This window comes from Rhinolophus sinicus, linkage group LG06 (genome assembly GCF_036562045.2).
Source record: "Rhinolophus sinicus isolate RSC01 linkage group LG06, ASM3656204v1, whole genome shotgun sequence".
In the NCBI taxonomy this organism is placed as follows: domain Eukaryota; kingdom Metazoa; phylum Chordata; class Mammalia; order Chiroptera; family Rhinolophidae; genus Rhinolophus; species Rhinolophus sinicus.
Window position 1 is genome coordinate 39,226,493 of NC_133756.1, and position 18,256 is coordinate 39,244,748.

The 18,256-nt window shown below is 34.6% G+C and overlaps 1 protein-coding gene across 1 annotated transcript in view; it reads right to left on the reverse strand.

Moving 5' to 3' along the window:
- Positions 1-16,280: 16,280 nt before the first annotated feature.
- LRRIQ3 (leucine rich repeats and IQ motif containing 3) overlaps positions 16,281-18,256 on the reverse strand; it is a 144,727-nt gene continuing 142,751 nt past the window's right edge. Inside the window, exon 8 of the mRNA XM_019743761.2 lies at positions 16,281-16,437. Coding sequence (XP_019599320.2) covers positions 16,281-16,437 — 157 coding nt within the window. The remainder of the gene's footprint in view (positions 16,438-18,256) is intronic.

The following is an 18,256-nucleotide window of genomic DNA, read 5'->3' on the forward strand; positions in this document are numbered from 1 at the left end:
ATACATCATCCAATTCCTTCCTATGATAAGCACCAAGAACCCGTTTTTCGGCAATGTAAACAATGAATAAAGGAATAGGCCTTATGGGGCAGTGGAATAAAATTTTAGTTTCTATGACTGTGGAAAGAGGCAGTAACTGGTTAAACATTTTTTACCCATTTATAAAATATCCCCTGAGGGCCTTCAAGCACTATGCTTGGTGCAGGGATAGTGGTAAGACACACACAGGAACTGCCTTCATGGACCCATTAGGAACACAGGTATTCAGGAAATGACTACAATTAATTAATTAGTGAACACTACAAAACGTCTATGAGGACATAAATGGTTCTATGAAAACACAAAACAGGGATCTGACTGAGTCTGAGAGGACTGCATCCTCTGAAGAAGCAAAATTCAAAAGTCAGGAAGGGGAAATTCAATTTAACGAAATTTTATTTAGCATATGCTATAAGGTACCACACTTTGTATATACTTTTATATTTGTATAGTACTATACTTTTTGATAATAAAATGTGGTCTTATAATGACGGAATGTTAAATCATTAACAAGTAGCTATAATAGGGAGTAGAAAATGTTGCCATCTAAGAGAAATACTGACAAATGTTAGGAATATCAGAGAAGGAGAAATTACTCCTGCCTCATTTCCTTGATAAGATTCATGAAAGGAAATTGAAGATAGCTAGCAATCAAATTTTCTGAATAACAGTGGTAAAAGGCATACCTCTAAATGGCTTTCTGGGACCAGGAAAGGACAGCACAGGCTGACTGAACAGCTTGCAAACTGCACACAACAATGCCTTGCCTGAGACATAATCCCATCAACACATCTTCTAGGACCAGAGCCTATAAGGACATGAAAATCATGGTCCCAAGTAGACTCTAGAGTTGGGCTTTCTAGTGGACCATCGGTGGCCATAATTTGGGGACATGGATCTCAAGGTCTGCTGGTTTCAAAAGCTTCCATTTTATGCCTCCTTATTCAATAGGCTGACCTAATATCACACTTAGGACATGGGTTTATATTTAGGGAAAATGGTAGCAACCTGCCAGGCTTTCCTATTAGGCTTCATATCAGTAGTAATCCTGAGCCTCATAAATCTAACAATATTACATGTATGGATGCTACTTCAATCAATGGGCCAACTGCTAATGATTATCTGTGCAAAGTTGTACTGGTAATTGGTCAAGTCAACCTCAATGAACAGTACTGTTTGCTCCCTTCTTTTAGGAAGAAATCTGCGTGCCTTCCTAGGTAGAAGATGAGGACCACCACCTTCATCATGAATGACAGTAACAACTCCCAATTATGAAATGTTCCCTGTGTGGCAAATCCAGGTAAAGCATTTAACATACACAATCTCACTTAAGTCTCCCAATAAATCTATGAGGAAGGCTGTAGTCCTCTTACAAATGAGGATGTTTGTTCACTTAGTGTCATTCAAAAATATAAATATATATATATATATATATATATATATATATATATATATATATATATATATATATATTTTATACCAGGCATATTTTCCATACTCTGGGAATTCAAATAAGAGAGGTTTTTATAAAGTGCTGGAGGCTACATTCAGCAAGTAGTGGACCCAGATTTGAACCCATCTACCATGCTTTTATTCTCCCACTGTTAATGCCTGTTAATCTTCAAAGCTTTAATGATATTTCACTTATAATTCAACTCTGAGTTGCAAAGCCCAGCGATAAAGGGAGAAAAGAGGTCTGTTGAGGAGAAATATATTTGTTGTTCCTCACATCACATTCCTTACAGCGACAGAGAATCAGACCTGCTACACTTGGTCTCCATTTGCTGCTCTACAGAGCAGACCCAATGAAAGCTATGTGTTGTTTCATGTTAATTTAAAAATGATTTTTAAAGTGGCTAAATATTAAACATCAGATTAAGTTTTGTTTGTTTTTTTTATTCGTCTGATTCAGTGGACATTTATTGATATTTTCATGTTGCATCTCCTCTTTGCTGCTTTCCTAGAAAGTAATTATATTCCTTCTTTATTTTCTTGCCTCTGATATAAATGATCCTATCACCTAAATAGGTAAATTAAACCAGGAAGAGCTACCGATCTACAGGTTCAGTGATGACCTACCAGGATTAAAGTGAATTGAATTCAACTCAAATACCATAAATGAACAAAGCAGAATCATTGCTATATGCCCATATGTACTCACTTAATGAAGAAACAAAAATATATTATATGGATGAGGCAGCAGACTGTAATAGTGACTAATCTGATTTTCAGTTGCTCTCATGTTAATACCTCCAGAGTCCCATCTTTTCCTGTGTCTGTTTTTTATTTTATTTTTTATACAATGTTCAAACAAATCAATTATTTATACGCAGAAAACTGTTTTCATATCTTTAAAATTAAGGGAAAAAATTTATTTAAACCTATATACCATTGTACTGTTGGTTTCCATTTTAAAAGTGCCTACACATTTTCATTTGGAAATCACTTGGAGTTTTGGGCTAAAGCCTCTGTGGATATTTGCCCAATTATGCCAAAAACTCAAGACAAATGAGATCCCTCTGAATGATCTAATTTTGCACACAATGGAGAGACAACAATTGATCAGAAAACAGATCATTATCTAAGTCTTGCAGATTTAATTTTAACAATGAGATTGTTGATTTTTTAAGTGTATGAAAAATGTACTACTGTGACCTTCTGAAAATGAAAATTTCCATAGATACTTCTATAATTTCAAGTAGGACAAGGTCATCCGAAAAATGTAGTTGTGATAATTTTTCGTCTAGCCTAGCCATTTACCGTGTTTCCCCTAAAATAAGACCTAACCATACAATCAACTCTAATGCATCTTTTGTAGCAAAAATTAATATAAGTCCCGGTCTTATTTTACTATAATATAAGACCCGATCTTTAATATAATATAATATAATGTAATGTGATATGATATGATATAACATTACATAACATTACACAACATAACATAATATAAAATAATAAATGCTGGGTCTTATATTAATTTTTGCTCCAAAAGATGCATTAGAGCTGATTGTCCGGCTAGGTCTTATTTTCGGGGAAACAGGGTAGTTAAGGTTAAAAGTAAATGACACAAGTTATATTTATGTTTATTCAAATGTTGCCTTATTACACTTGAATTGATACAAATTAGTTCATATTGTTCACCTGTTTTAGTTATTTTTTATAGTTGGTCAATTCATTTCAAATACAGAAAACACTTTCCTTCTCCTGCCTTTTTTTTTTTTTTTCTCATTTGCAGTTTTTGGGAAACTTACAGGTGGTATGAGACAGAAATTGATACAATTGCTGCTGTTAACATTCATCACTTGTCAACTGTGTGCATAGTATTAGATTGCGCTCCATACTGTGGCAAGTTACCAGGAGATGGAAACCTTGCTTCTGCCCTCAATCAAGGTGTAATCCAATGAAATTCTTATACAACACCTTTCTGGAAACATAAGATACACTAAAAAACACATTATAAATATTTAAACAGCAATATGCTCAAGTGCTTCATTGAGTGTCTTAGAGAAATACCTCTACTTTTTTGTTCAAACAATGTTCATTGGGATTCCATTGCTAATAATTGTAAGAACGATAGATGTCACAAGAGCTGGGAAAGACCTAAGCCTTTATAATGAAAATATGGTAGTTACATTGTACAGAATGCCTAACACTAAGTTGCCAAGTCCTAGAGCTTGACACACATTGTTTCACTTAATCCTCACAACCACTCTTCCTACAGGGTTTATCCCCATTTTCCCCATGAGGTAAATGAAGCTTAGAGAAATTAAGTAGTATTTAGTCATATAGCTAATAATGGCAGAGTTGGGATTGAAAACCAACTATTCTAACTCCAAAGTCCAAACTTTTCCCACTTCCCCACACAGCCTCTCAGGCTCTTCACCTGGCTAATCGAATTTTCTGAACTATTTCTCCCCCCTTTATTGCCTGTAGCTGCTCCATGACCTCCCAGGATTATTATCATCCCCTCCCCCTTCCCTTGCATCTTTCTCCCTGCGCTTAACTATCAACTACCTGGATGACACCATCACCGCACCAGATGCTGCAGCTCCCAGAATTTCTGCATGGGCACCAGCCTCTCCATCCTCGCCTCTGGCGGCAGTGGTCAGTGACCAGAGGTCCAGTTCTCCAGCTGCCCTTCGGGCCTTCCCTTCCTCAACTCCTTACACGTTTTTTAAGCCATAAACTCCCTTACTCCCAAAACTCATATCAAAGCCGAGACTGATACATGCTCCAGTCTATAAAGCTCTTATTTCTCATCTTCATTTACATAATTACAGATCATTTTTCAGAAATCATTCAAGGGAAAGGGAACTTGCATTAACTGAGCAGCTTCTGTGCCTGACAATCTCTCCTGGGTCTTTTGAATCTTACCAGGTTTTATTGTCAGTAAGTCTTTATAGCTAAGTAACTGCTTACTTCCCTGAGCATCTATGGTATTTATCGATTCAACTCAACAAAAGTGTACCAAGTGCTCATTATTTATTAGACACCGTCTGATGTCTGATGAGAAAGTGATGAGAGGACAGGTCTCTAACCTCAAGAGCCTTAAAGCCTATAAGAAGAAAGTCAATGGGCAAATATATCACTGTGTGATAAAAACAAAAGAAAAAAAGTGACAGATCTGTATAGAGCCATATGCACACATGGGTGGGACACCAGACTCAGAATGGGAGGAGGCAGGGTGGAGCGGGAGAGAAAATTTTCTTAAGGAGGTATATGTAGGATGTCTCTCACTTATGGATATGTGGGAGCCCAAACAAGCTGGTGCTGGGCAGAACACTCCAGGCACAACGGGCCCCACCTTTGGAGTGGAGGTCTGTGACTGGAACACTGTGCACAGCAAGAGCTAGGTGGAAATGAGGCTGGAGGCAGAAGGAGGAACTAAATCCCAAGGGCTTTCTGTGGCATGCTAAATTGTTTAGATTTTCATCTGAAGAGGGAGACATTAAGGGTTTATTTTTTAGCTAAGCAGGTCTAGTTTTTTTCTTTCTTTCTTTCTTTTTATATTTTTTATTTTTTTTTTTTATTTTAGAAAGATCAGTGTGTCTGAGGTATGGAGACTGGAGACAGAAGTGCCGAGAAGAGACGGGTTCAGTAGTTGTATTACAGTGTATGCAGGTTAAAGACGCGGAGGATCAAAACTAATGATGGCAAAAAGTACTTTAGTTTAAGAAATAGATTTTAAAGATTTTAAATGGAAAGGGTTTACAGGTTTTTTTTGATGAAGGGAAGATGAGGGAGCATTGGTGCAGTGGGATCCTGGTTGATGCCTTGGTGTCTGCCTTGGATGGTGGGACCCACCCAGGAGAAGAGAGGCCTTCAAGTGAGGGAGGAGGAGGTGACCATGCCTTTGATTATAGCTGGAGGCATGCACTCATCTTTCAAAGGGGGATGCCCAGCATAAATTTCTGTATGAATCAACTGCGATGTACCACATGTTCTCCTTTATTGTGAAGTTACCATTTCATGTGCATTTTTAATCTGACAAAATATGTATATTTTTTAATCCCTTGAGCAAAGAAGGAACATTGCCTTATAATTATTTGCATTCACCACAGGCCAAGCACAATATACTGCTTATAACAGGAGCTCAGTAAAGATTTGTTTCCTGACAAATGGACTGATTGATTCATTGCTATGGGTAGACTATATAATACATACTGAGTAAAGTTAGATAAAGTTTGCCTGAGAAGGCTTCATAAAGGTTTTCTATGTGAAGGTCAGAAGAGCAGCTGCATAGTACATTTAGGAAAACCTTTCACCCTGAGTATTATTTTTATGTGTATCCTAAATATCTGGTATCTTGGAAACTATTATTTATATAATTTTGAGAACAAAGATGATCTTATTTTGCACTCCATTTTATCCCCAGCTACTTTTATGGCACATAGAAGGTATTCAACAACTTAAAAACAAATAAATGTACAAACCTCAATCACAAGGTCATAGATTCTGTTCCAAATTAGGTACCACAATCACTATGCCACTGTTTTATGTAAACAGTTATGTACACAGTTTATATACCATGATTAAAAATTGTGAAAGCCATGTTTATTAAGTTACATTGAATAATGGAGTTTATGTAATTTTTTACTGTCCAATAATCACATAGTATCTTTGGTTGCTATCTTTGTGATATATTTGTAGTTGAAGTCTGTTCCTTTATATCTGAGCAATTCTGCTTCCATCTGCTAGTGATACAGATGGAGGAGAGGCAGGGAGACCAAGAGATTAATGAAGCAACTCATCAAATTGTATGAAAGGCAAAAATATATAAGAAAATCAAATCTGCTGAAATGCCCTTTCCAACGAGGGATGGTTACATGTTGTATAAGTTAAAAGTTTCTGAGATGAAGAAAAAAAAAGAAAAAACTAAGAGAAAACTTCCGGGAGATAAACTTGTTAATGATTTGTAAAGATGTCCATTTTGGAAAGATGTAGGGTATCATCTTCTCCCCAGTATCTGTTACACCCTGGTAGCAAAGGACATTAACTCTTTCTGACCACAAGGGTGAAATTAACTACACTGGGGAGTACAGAGTCCATTAGTGGAAATGGTTCCCCAAGGCTCTTCATTGGTGATGGACTCAGACACCATGAAATAAGGGTGTAAGCTGGTCTTTCAAAGAAAAGTCAGTACTTCAGAACAGGGATATTGCCTGTTATTTATAGAAGGAAGGGAAAGGCAAAATCAGGTGAACTCTACTGGATCTCACAATTCTTTAGAAAGCAGGAGTAAAACGGAGGGCAAAAAAAACCACACACAATATTTTAGGACAGTACCAGATTCAGCCAGTGAGAGGTAAAATAGAATGTCCCTCAAACAGTGCTGTAATGCAATAAGCTTTTATACATAACTTGCCATGCAAAATATATTCTACTAGAAACAAATTCATTTTAAGTGGTGGTAATTTATAAAATTGTTTGACCAAAAAATGATATTGGTAATATTACAAATTTAAAAATATGAAATGATAAAATATGTTTAAATAACAGTCAGAAGAGGTGAATACATCTATATATCACCCAAAATAAATATCATTAATAAAGTAATCATGGAAACATTTTCATTAGAATTAGATAATTCCCCTCTCTAAAGAAAAATTTGCTCAGCTTTCCTTGTCAGCTGCTCCTGAGGCAAGTGCCACATAGATCTATAGTTGATAGTCAAATTAAATTACATTTAATTTCTCACAGTCAATTTTTTGTTTAAAAATATATCGATCCTACTAAAAATTCTGAGTTCACAGTATTTGCTAAACCCGCCTCACTTGACAAAATAAAAGATTTTGAAATGCAAATATTTTTATTTAGTAAAAGCAACAATCAGGACAAAACTGAAAAAAAAAAAAGACATAGAAAAAAAAACAACAGAGCTAAGTTATAATATTAGGGATTTCTTGTTGGATAGTTTAAGGACAGATGATTGCTTTTTGCTTCTTATAGGAATTAAAGTCACTGGGAATGGTCTATATTTGTTCATTTATTACTTCATTTACTTGCTTATTTAACAAACATTTTTAAGGACTCACTACATACCAATCACTATGCTGGTTATTAAATACATATGTATGGGATAGATCTTAAGTTTTCATATATGTCTAATGATTGGAAATAAGGTTTCCTTGTGATGATTGGTTAAAGAGAATGCCCAAATATTCTCCCCACTATAGGTGAGTATGGCTGTACATGTACCTAAAACATTTTCTCTGTCCTGAAGCATTTCCTAAAGTCCTTTTGATAGCAAGTCAATGTGAAAAATTCTGGACAAAGAGTTGTAAGCGGATGTGACGTGTTATCAATTTTGGAGCCAAGGCCTTTAAGAGCTGTTAGACTACCTTCCTTCCACCATGTCTCTTTCCTTGCCATGGCAGCCTTGGAGCCCATGTATAACAGACACCGAAGATATAAAACGGTGGCATCTTTGTCAGTCCCACTGGACATTTAGTATCAGTAAGAAATGAACTAATTGGGCTAAACCACTGACACTGTGTGTGTTACCCTTTCCTGACTATTTGGGGCTGTTAAGCATGAAGAGATTATCCTGAAATGGTAAGAAAAAGTGATGATATCAAATCTAGAGGAAAAGTATAACAAATCAAATATTTCTTGACTTCTAGAAACCATGCATATAAATGAACTCTTTTATATTATATAAAAATAATGTTCAGTTCTTACCTGATTGGTGACCATCTCATTCATGGGAAGATGAAAGAAGGTTCTGCAGCTCTGCCAGTCATATTTTTTCATGGATTCTTTCCTTCCTCTACAAGAGATTTCCACGTTTCCAGGCTGTCGTAGATTTATAATGGAGATAATAAGGCTGAAGTTCCAGTACCCCTTGTTTTATATCACCCTTCTAATGTCTTCTAAATTCATATTTGTAGTTCCAGATAACTTTTCTAAAAGAGGATCTTCCCAAGTTGAGTAAGCTTCAGGTCCCACAAAAATCTAGATCCAGTCTTACCTGGTCTTCTATATTACTATCTCTTCCCCGCCACTAGGTGTTACCTTTCTGTTTTCACCAGTTATTTACCTCACTCTCTAAAAGTAAACTAGATCAAAGGCCTTTCCTCTCCCTGATCTGTGAAATTATCACATATATTTCCTCCCTCTAGGCAATTAAACCCAAGCGATGTTTCCTTTGAACCACTGCTTTTCCTAGCTTCATTTTCAGTAGCTCTCCTTTGCACCCACAAACTGGTACCTGCATATTTATATACACATGGAAACACATACACACACCCACAGACTTATGAATATACACAGTAAGTACATTTTATGATGTGTTATGTTTTTTTCCCTTGTATTAAGATGACTTTGTATTAAAGACCTTGCCACATGTCAAAATAAGGTATACAAGGCCAGTGTCTACAAATTTCTGAAACACACATCAGCCATTTTCATGTGGTCCAGCTCATCTCAAAGACCAGATGTGTACTCTGAGGCGAATTAGCTGAACAACTAAAAACCTGGGCTAATTTTTTTTTTTTTTCTTTTCTTTTCGAGCTAGCCTCCCCTGGCTCTTTAAATCAATGTTTGTGTGATAATCAGGTGGCTTTCCTCCTTTCCAAAGTCCTTTACTTTGTGTAGCACAAGGCACGATAGTGGCTCACCTTTTTATAGGAAGCCTGCTGCAATCTGTATTCTAGCAGTAGAATGGCAGCAGAAGGGGAGATAGGACACCAGGAAAGTATAGTCAACAATTATGCATGCAGGTAGTGTGTTAGGAACTCTTTCCAAAGCTATGATAAAGTACCTCATTCTTTATTTAAACTCTCATAATCACTCTTCTTCTTTATCTAAAGAACCACATTTTTAGAAGAAGCAAAATTCTAAAAAAAGTCAGCATTCATTGTTTTTTTCCCCTCTAAATGTGGGAAACAGGGTGACTAGGAGGTTATTGAAATTACTATAAATGGGGCTTTTAACCTAAGTTGATTCCTCAGCAGAACAGTTGAGATGGCTAATTCAAAAAATAAAGCAGAACAGTTTTCATCTAGAAAATTTAGTGCTACTGAAGGCCTGTATCTCAATTTTATCATTCTATTAATATATTTATCAATCTGTTGCCTATAAACAGGTAAACATTTTAATAAAGGTAAACATCTTAAACTGCATTCTTGTGTTCTTGTAACATTCCAAGGATTAAATAGCATACATAGAAAATTAAAAGTATCTTTCTTCCTTGACTTTTTAAGCACTGGAGATATAAAAATAAATGAAATGAAATAAAATAAAATAAAAATATAGGGACTTTACAGTCAAATGGGTGGAACAGTAAGTAACCAATTTGTCATAATGCCATATAATAAGTATTATAATGTAGAAAAGTACTATGAGAAAACTCTTACAGAGCAGGCCCCTTGACTCTAAAGGGCCAATCAGAAATTTTCTAAGTAGACAAGGGGATAAGGGTACTCCAGGTAGAGGAATTTGAGAATTGTGAATGGCATTTTTCAGAAGAAGAAGAACAACAACAAAAATCATATTATTTGTATGGAATCATAAGAGACCCCAAATAGCCAAAAATATCCTAAGGGGAAAAAACAAAACAAAACAAAAAAACACAAAGCTCGAGATACCATACTCCCTGACTTCAAATTATACTGGAAAGTGACAATAAGCAAAACAGCATGGTATTGGCAGCAAAAGAGATACACAGACTAATGGAATTGAATTGAGAACAAAGAAATAAACCCACATATATATGGGCAGATGATTTTTGAAAAATGAGCCAAAAACATACAGTGGAGAAAAGAAACCCTCTTTAATAAATGGTGCTGGAAAAATTAAAAAGTCATATGAAAAAGAATGAAACTAGACTGCTGTTACCATATACCAAAATTAATTCAAAATGGATTAAACAAACAAACAAACAAACAAACAAACAAAAACGAAATATAAGACCTGAAACAATAAATTGCATAGAAGAAAGTATAGGTGCTAAACTTAAGGACCTTAGTTTTAAGAGATTTTATGAATTTGACCTCAAAGGCAAGGGAAGTAAAAGCAAAAATAAACAAATAAACTATATTAAACTAAAAATCTTCTGCACAGCAAAAGAAACCATCAACAAAACAAAGAAGCAACCAACTGACTAGGAGATGATACTTGAAAACAACACCTCCAATAAGAGGCTAAAACCCAAAATATATAAAGAACTCATACATCTCAACAGAAAACAGACAATCCAATTTAAAAATGGGCAGAGGACCTGAACAGACACTTCTCCCAAGAAGACATATAGATATATGAAAAAAAATACTCGAATTCACTAGCTATTAGGGAAATGCAAATTAAAACCACAATGAACAAGTGTTAGAGGTTGTGGAGAAAAAGGAACCCTCATATACTGCTGGTGGGAATGTAAATTGGTACAGCCACTATGGAAAACAGTATGGAGGTTCTTCAAAAAAGTTAAGAATAGAATTACCATACCACCCAGCAATCCTTCTTCTGGGTGTCTACCCCAAAAATTTAAAAACATTAATCTGTAAAAATATATGCACCCCTATGTTTATTGCAGCATTATTCACAGTGGCTAAGATATGGAAACAACCAAAATGTCTTTTGATAGATGATTGGATAAAGAAGATGTGGTATATATACATGATGGAATACTGTTCTGCCATAAGAAATGATTAAATACCGCCATTTGCAACAACAAGGATGGATCTTGAAATTATCATGCTAAGCAAAGTAAATTAAACAGAATGAGTCCAGAACCATATGATTTCACGTATATGTAGGATATACAACTGAAAGCAACAAACAAATGAGACAAACAAATAAACGCTCAGAGACACAGACAACAGTTTAGTGTTTACCGGAGGGTAAAGGGGAAGGGGGTGGTAGATGAGGCTAAAAGAGGTCAAGTATATGACAATGGAAGAACTGACTCTGGGTGAAAATACAATCCAATATATAGATGATGTATTACAGAAATGTACGCATGAAACCTATATAACTTTACTAACCAATGTCACCCCAATAAATTTAATAAAAAAGTAGATCAACAGCTGGAACATTGGAATTGAGAGTTTTGCTGGTAGGAGAAAGCTGGAAAGGTAGGAACTGGCAAGTTCATTAAGGATTGTTTTTTTACTAAGTGAAAAGGGTTTTGACTTTATCCTACAGCAATGAGGCCACAACCAAAGATCAGAGATCAGATTTACGTTTAGAAGGATATGCAAGATAGATTTGAGGAAAGAAATAGTAAGAACTAAATTAAACATTGCCATTGGGGATTCAGAGGAGAATTTTGAGAGCAGAGGTAAAAAACAGACAAGATCTGATGATGCTATACATAAATGTATGTGCTATACTTTATACAAATGGCAGTGCAGTAGGTTTGTTTATACCAGCATCACTACAAACACATGAGTCAATGCCTTGCAGTATGACAATACCACAGGTACAGCATCACCAGGTGTAGGGATTTTTCAGCTACATTAAAATCTTATGGGATCATCGTCTAATATATATGATGTCTTTTATTGACTGAAATGTTGTTATGCAGTGCTGTTATTGTATTTGTAAGTTTTCCAATTTTACTCCTGTTATCTATTTCCAGTTTCATGGCACTGTGTTTAAGAAAGATACTTGATGTTATTTCTATCTTCTTGACTTTCTTGAGACATGTTTTGTGACCTAACATACGATCTATCCTGGAAAATGATCTATGTGTGTTGGAGAAGAATGTGTATTCTGCTGCTGTTAGAAAATGTGTATTCTATATATGTCAACTAGGTCCATTTTATCTATAATGTTCAAATCTGTTTTATTGATTTTCTGTCAGATAAGTTTTCCACAGTTGTGAGTCAGGTATTAAAGCCCTCTGTTATTATTTATTATTGTTGATTTCTTCTTTTAGTTTTGTTAATATTTACTTTATATGTTTAGGCACTCCAATGTTAGGTACACAAATATTTACAATCATTATATCTTCTTGATGAATCTATCCCTTTATCATTATATAATAATCCTCTCTTGCTGTCTTCCTTTTTGATATAATGACTTCTTGTGATGGTATGCTTTGATCCCTTTATCTTAATCTTTTGTGCATCTACTACAGGTTTTTCCTTTATTGTCACATGAGGTTTACACAAAATATCTTATAGTTATGGTATCCTATTATAAGCTGATGACAACATAAGTTTGATAGCATACAAAAACTCTATACCTCTCCACCCGTCCACATTTTCAGTTATTGATGTTATAATTTATATTTCTTTTTAATATTGTGTATCCAATAACAAGTGATTGCAGTTAATAACAAGTAGTCAAAATAATAAGCAGAATAATCAAATAATAGGCAGAAAATTTGTATCTGGGAACCTTTCTAGAATCTTCTTCTAAACTTGCCCTGTGTGATTACATGAATAAACATGTATTTGCATAATGGCTTCCTTTCTCTTTCTGTTGTCATGTCCATCACCTTCACATCCCCCAACAATGACTTTAAATAGGTCTTGTTAACTTCTGTAATTCAGACTCACTCCTGCTGGCAGATAAATATATTAACTTAAAGAAATATATTCTTCAAAATACAATACAAAGAAAGGTATCAAAAAGACACCAGGCAAAATTCAAGAGACTGAGTCATTTCTCAAGAGTTCATGAAATCTCTACTGCCTTTGTACATAAGTATCACTACAGTGAACTGCTTATCATGATATTGCAATGTCCTATATGCTTTATATACATATCTCATTTATGAATGGAAAAAGTGAAATTTCTATTGAGCTTCAATAACTTCCTCTAAGTTGTATAATTAACAGAATGACAAATAATTTAAATCTAGGTCTTTCTGGTTCCAGAGCCTGTGTTCTTAATCATTGTACTCTATTATTACATAAGTTGGACTAGTAGATTGATTATCAAAAACAAAATACAAATTAACTCCTGGTTCAAAGAAAGAAAAAATTTTCAAAAGTTGGTAATTAACCTCTTTTAGTTTTCTTCTAAGATGAGATGCTGCTGCTGCAATCCTTGAATACTGCTGCATGCCTGTAGTGACCATTGCTTCTAAGGAAAATCTAGGAAGTAAAAAGAAAGCTTTCCTTCTATCAGTATCTCACTATTCAAAGAAGGGGCTCACAGGGTTATCTCTTTGGCTCTAATCCCTCCCCCTCCCCACACACACACCTTTGGTTTTACTGTAACCTGCTGCTATTTCTTCCTGTTAACCTTGGCTTCTATATGGCACTTTAATTGATGGGGTTACAAAGTCCTTAATATAATTGAATTTTCTTTTGAATCATGTAAAGAGCAGAAAAGGTGTTCTTGGTCATACTACATGCAGTGACTCAGGTCTTTTCACAGTGTGGCTCAGCCATCTTTCACATGTGTTTTACTCGGTGGCAAAGGAAAGATCATGGAAGGTAGTGTATGGTATATACCTTGAAGGGCTGCCAATCACTTTTACCCAGATTTCAATGGTCAGAATTCAGTCCTGTGCCTCCATTAACTGTGCAAGGGAGGCTGAGTGTGTCCTAGAAATACAGACTAATTGTGCCCTAGGAAAACAGAAAATAGGTTTGGTGAAAAGATAGCCACTCTCTGTCACAGAGTCCTTCTGTAGATAAATTGATAGGTCTTCATATTTAATAAGATGTGGTGGGGTAAGAGAAAGGAGTCAAGGATATCTTCTAAATGTTTAATATGAAAAACAATTTAGATGGTTATAAATCTACGAGAGTTTGGGAATAATGAAGGAGAAGCAAGACTAAAAGGGGGGGAAGGCAATAGTTAAAATAGTGAATTCCATTTTAATGTATGATTTTAAAAATATTTTAGGCCTTCAAAGTAAAGATGTCTAGCATGCACTTGGAAATATAGGAAACATTAAAACTAGAGACAAAAGCTAGAGATACATATTTTTGATTCTTCGAAACATGTGGCAGAAAAGGTTGAGGTTGACCTGAGATAGCACATAAATAGGAAAAGAGAGCTATAAACATAAAAACACACCGTGTGTAATATAAAATCTGCCTTAGTACAAAGTAATAGAAACACAGAGACGAGTAAAACAGTCTTTGCCTTCAAGAAACTCAGTTAAATGGAAATAATTGACAAAATTATTGATTACTTGTGCATCAAGGCTATAAAAGATCCATGTTATGGAATGAGAGCATAGACTGAGGGCAACAAACATCCAATCAATATACTGATTAAGTGAATGAATTATATTCAAATATGTCACACACAAATTTCTACTCTTTCTGGATGGTGTCCCTCAAATCTTACATAGGTAGTTGACAAATCCTCTAACTACACAGAGAAAACTTCTGCATCCACTATTAATACACTTACCATTATTAAGTACTTACTCTGTGGAAGGCACTGTGTTGCTTTATGTTTTTCTCATTTTAGAATCATAACAATACTATATAACATGGATTTTATTTTCATTAAATCGGAAAAATATATTTATAATTTCCAAATATAGAACAGAAAACTGGGGTAAAAGAGAGATTATCTAGCTTGTTATGGGAACCTACAGCTGTCATACTTTTTTCTACCTCACAGTTTCTCCTTTTTCTTGTTTTTTTTGAGGAATAGCTAGAAATACCAATAAGCTTGGCTCATTAGTTATCTTCAAATGAACAGACAAGTGTGAGCTGATGCCATAGATTTACACAGACAATTATTATTTTACAAAAAAAATTGAAAAATACTACCAGTATTTTTTAGCAGGCCAGCATAGAAGCACAACTGATTAACAGTTGCTGTAAAATACTTAGTTTTTGGATATTTACTATAAACTAATAAAATTAGAGAATTTAAAAATGTGCATATATAATTGATGACTAGTGAAGAGGACTTTTGAATGGCATTAGTTATATTTTATTATATAATAGTGAGACATTGATCTTTCTAGATAAATAAAAAATATTGAAAAATAACTCAATTGTAAATAGGACTTCTATATATTTTAAATTGCTTTTTTTATTTTTCAAAATTTATTCATTAATATGTATTAAATAGACTTAAAATTAATATATACCATTTTTGTAAACTGTATGAGCATAATTACATAATTATATGTCCTCTGTCTGTCTCTTTCTCTCTTTTTTGCCCTCACATGTATGCAAAAGGCAAATACATCAAAACCAAATATACACAGTCTTACAATAGTCAAGAAAGCTAATAGGAATGTTTAAGTTATCTTATATATTTTAAATTTTCTGACTTTTTTTTACAAGAGCATGAATCACAGATATAATGATTATAAAACTTTATTTTGAAAAAAATAAATCAGAAATCATTTCAACAAAATAAACAGGAAATACAATTAATTATATGAAAGCAGGCAATGAAATTAATCTAAGTACACAGTGTCTTAATAAAAGTCAGCAGGTGGGGCAGAAATTACTATTCTAAGATTGCCAGAGAAACTGAGAATATCTTATGAATTGCTACACTCGGATAGAAACAGTATAAGAAATGCCTTTTGCAATATTTCCTGCAATAAATGAAATTGATTTTAATTGTTCCTTGGACATCAGGATATATAAGGAATCTTTAGGGGGTGCCAAGTCAAGTTGATTTAAGCTAAATTATGATCAATAAAAGAAACATTTTCATTACTCTTTATATTTTTAAGAAGATTTATATAAAAATCCAACTTATGACATAGAATGTTTCCTCTTTTATAGTATTATTTCCAAGTCCTTTAACTAAAACTAATGGCCATCATTCAAGATGACCACAGGATGTGATTTGGCATTGGTTCATTTCATTATTCCACTGGAAACTTTAAGACCTAAATTTGCTTTCACAATTGCAACTTTTGTTTTCGCATCTTGTAATCTTTCACAAGCTTTTTGAAAGGCCATCATAGCAATAACAAATTTTTCATCACTGTGTCTTTTATATGTTTCTTGAGCCCTAAGAGGAAAAAGGAAAAGTAATAGATTGAGATACTTTTAAATTACTAAAACTATTACAAGCAAACAGATTGTTAATGATAATTAGATGTCTTCAAAACAGACATATACAAACGAGAAAAAAGAGAGAATTTCACTTATTGTATAGAACTTTATTATAACGTTCAATAATATTCACATTAGGCTACTATTTCTAAGATTCCTGTTGGCTGTAACAGAATCCTCAGAAACCTTGGCTGAGATTCCCACAGAAGCATCTAAACCAGACTATGCCATGATTTTCAGAACTTTCACTTAACCTCACTAAATCCAGGCTTCTTCTAGGAGTCTGTTTTGGAGTGAACTATGTCCCCCCACCGCCCAAATTCATATTGTTGACATCCTAATTCCCAGTACCTTAGAATGTGATTGTATTTGAAGATAGGTCCTTTAAGAGGTAATTAAATTTAAATGATATCATATGGGCGGGCCCTAATCCAATATGAGTGGTGTCCTTATAAGAAGATGAAGAAACACCAAGGATGTGCACACACAAAACAAAGGCCATGTGAGGACACAGTGAAAAGGCAGCCATCTACAGGCGAAGGAGAGGCCTCAGGAGAAGCCAAACCTGGCAACACCTTGATCTTGGACTTCTAGACTCTCAAACTGTGAGGAAATAAATTTCTGTTGTTTAAACCACCCAGTCTGTGGTATTTTGTTATGGCAGCCTTAGGAGACCTATACAGATTCAAGATAGAGAAAGGTGAAACACGTTATGCTGTCAAACCTGGAAAATGTCATGGATCTTAGAAGAATTCATTCATTCATCCTCGTTCATTAACAGTTCTTTATTATAATATTTGGCACATTCCCTAGGTGCTAGAAATATATACATAGGACCTTATAACTTTGAGAAGTTTATAGAAAGTAAAGAGAAATAAAGGTATGTAAATACATAAATGTAATATTATAGTACCATAATGAAAGCGCTGTGTAACAAGACAGAGTGAAGCATGATAAACATGTTAGTAAACATGATCTGGAGAACAAGCTGACAGAAGACAAGAAAGGTTTCAGAGCTAAAATAAAGGCAGAGAGGGTAGCACAGCTTGGCATGCTTCAAGAAATAACAACACTTATTGTCTGGGTCATACAGTTCTGGTAAGGAGAACAGAGGAGCAGATAAGCCTAGCAAAACAGACTTAGATGATATCATGGAGTCCTTTATTTGTATTTATAGGTACTCAGAAATCTGGACTTGGGAAGTGAAAGAAGCCTAAATCTACAAAATCTGCGAATGATTGACTGCGATGTTGGACAAGTTATTTAAGTTATCTCTACCTTAGTTTCTTCATCTTTAGAAAAGGGATAATCCAAATTATAGTGTTTAGTAAAGGACTAAATGTATTAATATATTTAAAATCTTTAGAGGGGTACCTGGCATTTAATAATTCCTTTCACTGGGGATAGATAATAGTAGCATTCATCAGAACAGAAAATGTAGGAATAATAACCAGATGGGGAAACAGACTGAAGTTCTTCTTTGGTAATATTGAGTTTAAACGGCCTGGTTATCCAAGTAGTGATGCCTCGGGAGTTGAATATAGAGAAGCAATGGCTTATGGCTAAGAGTACAGGTGGTAGAGCCATTCTGCTTAGTTTGAAACACAGATCTGCAACTCAATGATTATGTGATTTCTGGACAAAATATTTTATGCAATATCTGCAACATTTTCTTCATGTTTAAGAAGGGACAATTCAACTCATAGGATTTAGTAAGAAGCAAATGACCTAAAACATTTAAAATGTTTAGAGGAATGCCTAGAAATTAAACAATC